Source organism: Limulus polyphemus, unplaced genomic scaffold (assembly GCF_000517525.1).
Source record: "Limulus polyphemus unplaced genomic scaffold, Limulus_polyphemus-2.1.2 Scaffold3286, whole genome shotgun sequence".
Lineage (NCBI taxonomy): Eukaryota > Metazoa > Arthropoda > Merostomata > Xiphosura > Limulidae > Limulus > Limulus polyphemus.
The window spans coordinates 49984-58704 of record NW_013668896.1 but is presented as its reverse complement, the minus strand read 5'-3'; the positions used below and the strand labels follow the sequence as shown (position 1 = coordinate 58704).

At 33.8% G+C, this 8721-nt stretch overlaps 1 protein-coding gene across 4 annotated transcripts in view; it reads right to left on the bottom strand.

Moving 5' to 3' along the window:
* Positions 1 to 8721, bottom strand: part of LOC106469070 (DNA polymerase kappa-like) — an 85410-nt gene that overhangs the window by 35522 nt on the left and 41167 nt on the right. For all 4 annotated transcript variants that reach the window (XM_022397473.1, XM_022397476.1, XM_022397475.1 and 1 more), the window contains one exon: positions 2038 to 2204. In XM_022397473.1, the coding sequence (XP_022253181.1) occupies positions 2038 to 2204 (167 nt within the window). The remainder of the gene's footprint in view (positions 1 to 2037; positions 2205 to 8721) is intronic.

Here is an 8721-nt window from a genome sequence, read left to right as displayed (position 1 = left end):
TAATAGCCAATTCTCAGCGAGAGGTTTTCGTTTATAAAATTTTATTGTTGTTCTCGACTTGATTTTTATTTTATTACCTCGTCTCCATAGATTCTATTTGCAAATAATCAATAATATTGTAGGTCCATTTTATTGTTGTTCTTTCTACGTGCCATTATAACACATTTTCATTTCATCATTTAATTTCTGTTGTGTATATATTGTTGTATAAACGAAGTTTTATAATAATGGAATGTACGAAAAGTGACCAGAAAAACGGCGCTAACTCGGTAACCCGATTTTAATGAAACTTGTTTTATTCTCATTTAATTACAAATATAGTGGTATTGTGCACTGTTTTTGCTGTATTTAATTATGGACAAGCACACAAACAAACAATCTCAGAGTTTTAGTAGTATATAGATAGATCATTATGTTTTCAGTTTAAAAAATAGCAATAATAACAAATCAAAAACATTTAATCTTTATATTTTTGTATTTAGGATGCATATGTGTATCACGAGCACATGTGAACAAATGCTCAACACGCACACATGCATCCTCAGCAGTGAATGGCTTAAGTTACTAAAAGTCTACTTACAGTTTTATCAGATCAAATACAACCTTTGAAAGTTAAGAAATAAGATCTACTGATAATACCAAGGGTTGAGTATGTTATATTAAAACGTTTTTGAATATGCAAATTATAGTCATGTGACAACTATGGTCTATCTAAAATTGTCATGGAACAGCATGTATCAGAACTTCATTTTCACATTTGTAGGTAGTGTGATGCCTCCAAAAACTGATTGCTTTTGGAAATGGTATCAACAGTTCTTTCCAGGACAAAACATTCATTCACTCAGATCATAAAGATGTGTTCAGATATGATTTCAATATAAACATATCTCTTGGACTTAATGACATTGGAAAACAAAGGAATATATGGATAATTCTATGGCACCAGGGCCATCCAGAAAAAGACCTGCAACAAGTTGTACCTCAGCTACGGTAAGCAAAATGCATTTTCTTGTAACAGGTGAGAATCCAGAAATACAATGGTTACTGGTAAAATCTGTCTATGTATTTCACGTAACAGTATACAACATACTCAGGAAGAATTTCCATCTGAAAAAACAACAAAAGTCACATGTACACAAGTTCCTTCCACAACATATCTGTTCAGCTGTCACATACCTCATGCAACTGGATTTATGTGTGACCAGGCTGTTGAAATGGGCACTGGGAAATAGCCATTATTGTACACTACATAGATTATGGAAAGCCAGCAGAAAGTTGTGGTGTGTTTTGGACATGACACCCTTATGATGGAGTGTTTTGCAATGGAATCTATGCTGCAAGGTTATTGTCAAGATGCATGATCATCAGAAAGAGCATGACCAGACAGTGACATGAACTGTAATGATATGGTGAGGCTTCAAAATCATTTGACTAGCTCTGTATTTTGACTAGTTTATATACTACCCTTGAAAATTAAGAAACAGACATTACATATACGAGTTTGAATAAATAAGATACTTCCTTTGAACACAGAGAAACACGAACTATTGACAGCATTTTGACTAGCTAAAATGCTCATTTACGAAAGTTAAAAATAAAAGTTATTTATAACAATTTCACAAATTGAAACATTTCCTACAAAAATTCAAAAATACTGATAATGTGACAAGCTAAAATATTACATTTGGAAATCAAGTGTTGGAATATTTTTAGAGGTCAACAAAAAATTTCTTTTAACAATCTGATTAGATGACATACTATTGTAAAGATTAAAAACATGGTGTTTATTAGAGGCTTTTTTTTTCATTAAATTAAAATGGTTTTGGTCATTCCTACAAAATATAATAATTTCTTATTCTTACTACAGGTGCAATGTCTAGTCTAAAACCATTACATTTTCATCACTGTTAATTTTTTCATGGGATTTTTTTTGCATTATGGTCTCTTAAAATTTCTAAAGGTAAAGTACAAACTCGTAGGAACATAATTTCAAACAAACATAGACATATATACACATGCCAGGTGTTTCTAACCTACTTTTTAACTTCAGTACAGCCTAGTCCCATGGCAACTCTCATGTAGAAATTTGCTGAGTTTGGAGAGAAAAGAAGAGAAACAACTGCCCTTTGTTTCCAAAGATCCCAACAAGTTGTTATTCCTAGAGCTCGAAGCAACTGTTCTTGAACTGGACCAATTCCAGGTACCTGTTATAAAGACATGGTTGCTCACAATCAAACTAAATAAAATCATGTACAGTTTCTTCATTATCACAAGTAGTTGAAAGTTAAGATTTCAATTGCACTAGTAAATTTTGATATAATCAGTTTTACAGCTATGTAATAAACTTAGATAAGCTCTAATTTCCTGCAGATCGTACGGTGCAGTTGTGATGGGGTGGTTCGAAAGTATTTCCAAGGTAAATATCTCTTTAAAATTCATTTTAATTTTAAAATTTTAAATCCAAATTAGTAATCTCTTAATTGAGCAGGGATTATCATACAAGTTGAAATATCAGAGTAATGTGACTATCATTTCACACGTGTCAAAATTATTGTCGAAAACATTCAAAAGCTCAAATGGCTAACTTAGTACCAAACTAACTTAGTTTGTTTTGATTCTTAACAAATTATAAGTTAGTATTCTGTCTGTCACTAAAAAAATGTTGAGAATATGAAGGACAAAAATACTTATTTTTGATATTTTGTAATCCCTAGATCACTAAAATTGCCAAACTTAGACATTTAAGACTCATCATGAAAATGTATTTATATCTGAATAATTTACATACACCGATATTTACAGCATTATATTTTTGATTTTATTGGAGCCTTTGTTGAGAAAATGAAGTGAACAAGGCTCCAGTGAGAGAGCTGAAATCTCACAACATACAACAAAGTTTGACATAATGAATGTCCATTTTCAGTTTCCTGATGAAGTCTCTGATAACTCACATCAGAAAACCAAATTTAATGTAGTGCATGTCAATATAATTTACTTAATTAGAATTAGGTTTAAGTTTTACTTATATGTGAATTAAAGTTTAGGAATTGTATGTTTCTGTTGTCAGTTTTTGGACATCTTTCTTTTGCAGTTTCTCACCTTTTGCATCTTTTAAAATACATTTACGATTTTGCAAGAATTTCTAAGACATTCACTAATATGACTATGAACCATACCATAAACAAATAAAATGAATAACTGTACAGGATTTCAAGCTCCATAAATATAAGAATTCAAATTTATAAGAAATCAGAACTGTTATTTAAGTACATTGTACTTCAATTACCAATTTTATATAGTGATTTGAAAATTATGACATATATATATATTATATAAAGGTAGCATAAAATTTACCATCACATTTGTGAAAAATTAATTTCATGTGTAATAAAACGATTATGTCATCTAAAAGCAAGTCTTCGGTAATTTATCACATATCAAAATGCTAGGATAGCAGCTATATCTGAAAGCAAGGTTAACACAGGCTTTGACCATTTACTTCTTCAGACTGTTCCTTCTATACATTGGTATAAATAATAAAGACTAGATTAGGTAACATGCAATTTTATATCTGGAAAACAATGGTGATTAATATACTTCTGTTTTGACTTGGGCCGACAAACCTTGTAATGCATAGTTCTTGGACGCCTGCAAAGTCAACTGAGACCAGCACACAGAGCAACTTGACCTGACTTTTGGGTGTGATAACTTGAGGTGCATCACAAAATATTATCCTAAACCACATACATTTCTATTGTTTATTATGTTTATGTATATCTTTGTAAATACATATGTTTAATTATATGCCTATTTGTTTTCTTAATTTATTTTATACTATCTGTTTATATTAACTTAGAGCATATTCATTTTTATTAAATTTTCAACATCAATTATTACATAGATCTGAAAATACTGGATTTATATAAAAGATTTTGAAACATCGATATATTCAACCTGAACATCATCTTATGGGGTAAATGGGAAGATCAAAGACCATTAATTTTGAATTATCAACCAGATATAGCAGTGTAACCGCAGTGCTCTTAGGGCTACTTGTTGGAGTTTCAATTATACTGCTGATTACACCAAATTTATTTAGTTGAGGATTGCAGTGGCGAGTGGAGCTCACAAGTCGTTAACTCAAGGTAATTTACAATTACAATAAAGAAATGGATTCCAAGACTAACATTGAACAAAATATAATAACATTTATTAAATCTTTCCACATAGTTTACACTGTTAATATCAATACTTGAACATTTACTAAACCGTTAGTATATTTTCCACCCTTTTAGTTAACTAAATAACACTATTACTCAATACATATAGAATAGCTCTCTCTGGTATAAGCATTAACTACATTAACTGACCAAAAGAGATGGCAATTTTCATACTTACAACAGAGTTGGACCAGTATATTTCTAGAGATAGCTTCTGGAGAACTATGATTGTTAGCTCCAGACACAAGTTTTTAAACCATATTTTCTTTGTATTCTTTCAACCTTCCAAATAGTATTCCTAACTACCCACAAGTAATTCTAACTCTTTATTGGTCAATTAATGCAACTCCTCAGGTTATTCCAAAACAAGAACCAAAAATCTTAAGTAATTGGTTACTGTGATGGTGAGTGCTCCGGTTGCCTTTTTACTTGTACTATTACACTGGTCTGGAGTAACATCTTGAATCAAAGCACCAATTTCAGATGTTATCATAAACTTTTTAGTAGCCTTTACTGTACCACTAACTCGGCGTTAGTAATTTATCATTATCAGTCTTACGGCTAGTGTTTTTCTCAACATCTCTGTTATTGCTTCATTTTTTATAACTCTTAACTCATGATTCTCAATACCACTTAACCAGCTGGCTGTACTTTACTTGCTCTTGACCTTATTTCGTAATACATGCGTCTTTACTTACACCATTCCTTCATGTACATGTTCACTTAAAAACTCAGATAACCGTTATAACTTATTTCTTAAATTCTTTTAAAATGCTAAAAATACTGAAGGAATTGTAAAATTCCCTCAGAAATATCCAATTGCTTCAGCAGTACCTGTTGCTGCAAGGGCTTTGTTCCACTATTTGAACCAAATAATGGAATTTACTGTTACTTTTAAATAGATAATTTTAAACATACTAGAAAATGTTTATGCCAGCAGTTACAAAATTTACTAATAAAAATATTTTATAGGTTGAAGTGGCTAAAAGAAAAGGAAAATATTTTATATCTCAGCCAAATTGTTATTTACTTTAGACTCTAGGATATATGTGGGTAGCATTCACATATTTTGCAGATGTGTTGAATTTTGGCAAATGTAGGTTGTAGAAGTGTCAGAACCACCAGGAACATGCATGCATGCATATCTATATAGCTTAGTTACTGACCCAATAAGACAAAATAATGGATAAAAGTTAAGTTGTTAAAGCCTCCATAACCATAGAATGATACTTTTATTACATGTATAAGTTTGAAAGATATTTCGATAGGAAGTGCATGCAAATAGATGGTTCATCAGTCACAAGTCAAGCTTAGAACAGGGCAGATGCAGTGGAAAAAAGTCTTTTAGAAAAGTTACTAAACAATAGAAACTTTTGAGCTTTTTACCTTTTAAATACAAACAAACTTTTTTTGTACATTAATATTCCCAAACTTAGAAGAAAACAGCACATTAAATCTAGAGAAATCTACCTGAATTTACTAACATGTTCCAACTTGTTTAATCCACCAATTTCTGTACAATCGAAATGATCTGTTGATGAGCCTTTCCAACCAAATGGTTATTAGTTTTAGACTCGTTAAAAATTAAGATTCATTTCCACATATTTGATGTGAAAGAGGAAAAAGTTACAAACTAAGCAGTGAATTTAGTTCAATCAATGCTTTTATTCATAGCTTTAGGTTCAGACAAAGAGAATTGGGTTGAACTTCTATTGTACTTAGTTTAGCAAGATGGCTATGTCCATAGCAATCAAGTCAGTCTATTTGTCTAGCCTTTCACATCATTTCACTGGATTATTGACACAGGTGAGACATAACAAGTTTTTCATAAAATATTATGGAAAAGTTAAAATATAAGGATGGTACAACCATCTCAGAAAACTGTAAAAATATTTTGATAACTTGGGTTATTCTTACAAATACTGAGAACATTTTAGTTCTTCACACCATCTAAACGTAAAAAAAAAGGTGTTGAACATTTTCATTAACACAAACCCTGATTGGTTGTACGCATGCCTGATTTCTATACAACATTTATTTTATGATGTAATAATAAATCTAAAACTTGATCAACATGTGTTATTGGGTTATACTAGTTTTGGAGAATTCCACTCCTCATCAGTAACCCTGAACACAAGTAAACCTAAGAGAGATAAGCTGGACCTGTATCATAGTGAAAAGTATCAAGCATACTGTTGGTGTGAACGTAGTTACTATGAGAAAAACCTATACATTGGATAAGTGAAGTGAAGAAAAAGTGTCATTGGCTCCCATTCAGTTATTCTCATTATATATTAAAACTTGTGTTCAGGGTTACTAATGAGGAGTGGAATTCTCCAAAACTAGTATAACCCAATAACACACGTTGATCAAATTATAGATTGAACTGGATCTCTCTTGAACTTAAACTTCAAAATTAAACAATTTTTCAGAATACTATGTGGTAGTGGTGTTTGGTATTTACTGCTGCAAAGCAACTTGGCTATCTATGCCAAATGAGTAAAAACATCAAGAGTAAAAGACTAAAAAATAAAATAAAAATAAATCAATGTAAAAGTAAACAATGTACAAAAAACAGCTAAAATGTTAAATGCATCAAAAAAGGCCAATGACCTGTAAAAAGCTAAAGACACAATCAAGTTGGACAGTGTCACCATCGTCAATGACACCATCCAACGTCAAAGGTAACCTTCTATAAAATACTTGTCCAAAATGGTGGTGTCGCTCATGCTCATAACAATGAAATGACAGTAAAATGTGGGCAATTGTGACTTCAGTGTCACAACGGCTACACATTGGTGGGTCCGAACCAGATAAAAGAACTCAATGAGTTAAAAAACTGTGACCAATGCGTAGCTGTGCCAAAACAACTTCCTCCTTATGGAAACTAGACAGCCAGAGAAAAACCGTAGGTTTGATCTGGAAAAGCTTGTTATGACATTGTTCACCCCAAGTCGACTACCAACCGGTGCGAAGCCAAGCCTCGAATACAGGACCATAGGCCATGTATGGAACAGGCATGGCCTTGATGGCACCAGAACAGACAGACTTAGCTGCGGTGTCAGCGAGCTCGTTCCCATGAATACCGACATGACCAGGTATCCAGAAAAACTGAATAGAAATGGGCCAGTTGATGTAAAATATCAACAAGAACATGGTGAGAACTAACGTTAAGCAATTCCAGGGCCTGTAGAGAGCTGAGAGAGTCAGTGTAAATAGTACAATCAGTGTACTGTTCAGCTTCTACGTGATCCAAGGCAAGAGAAATGGCATACAACTTGGCAGTGAACACAGAAGCTGTAGAGGTGATTCGGTGAGCAATCACCGAGCCAGAAGGGACCATGGCAGAACCCATACAGTCATCTGATTTCGAACAATCCGTATAAATGGATACAGAAGAATGAATCGAAAGATGTTCAGCAAAGAGAAGACAGTAATTCCAATTGGGGGTATCTACCTTCCTCAGATGACTTAGAGAGAAGTCACAGTTGGGGATGGTGACAAGCCATGGCAGAATGGGCTGTTCACTGGAAACAGCAATGTCATCCAATGACAGATCCAATTCAGCCAGCTGCTCCTGCATGAGAAGACCAAAAATAGGAATAGAAGACCTTTGATGACAAAAAAGTGTAGCCCACTGAGGAAGGATGACACAACCACAGGTGGGATGCTGTGGCAAGGATCGAAGCTTGATAGCATATTGCAGAGAAAGTTGCAAATGGCAGAGGTGAAGAGGAGGTTCATGGGCCTCAGTGTACAGACTCTGGACCAAAGAAGTGCAGAAAGCCTCAATGCAGAGCCAAAGCCCTTGATGGTGAATGGGGTCCAGCAACTTCAAGGCAGAGGCCCTGGCTGAACCATAGACTAGAGACCCATAGTCCAGTTTGGATCGTATGAGGGTATGATAGATGTTTAGCACAGGAAGAGCAACATCACCACAACAGAGCTTGAGAGACAGGTAGTGGTCCAAGAACAAACATTCCATGGAACAACTCCCTCCCATCAACATCGGCACCACCCCAAAGGGGTTTGTGCCCATTGTGAAATAATGTACAACAGTTTTAACTTTTTCAGCATGGGCTTGGTCCGTGGGACTGACCTCATAACCATTTTGTGCTTGTTATAGTTTTCATGAGCGAATGTTAATGAAACTTGTCAGATTATCAGTAAACATTACAATGCCTATATACGTAAAATATCAATTTTTTTTTTCATTAAGTCTTAAGGTTTGTAAAGCAATGTTTTTCTCGATCAACTTGATCAACGTGTGTTATTGGGTTATACTAGTTTGGAGAATTCCACTTCTCATCAGTAACCCTGAAGACCTGGAGGTCAATTGGGCAGATCTCTGTCTGTAAAAGCTGATTCCAGTGACTGAGGGCATGAACAAATAATTGCCATGTAGTGTGGGGTCGTAGAAGATGGACCCAAGCTGGCACTGGAAGCATTGGTGGAGACAGAGACAGGAGTAGATGTAGATTTGTCAACTCATTTATCCATA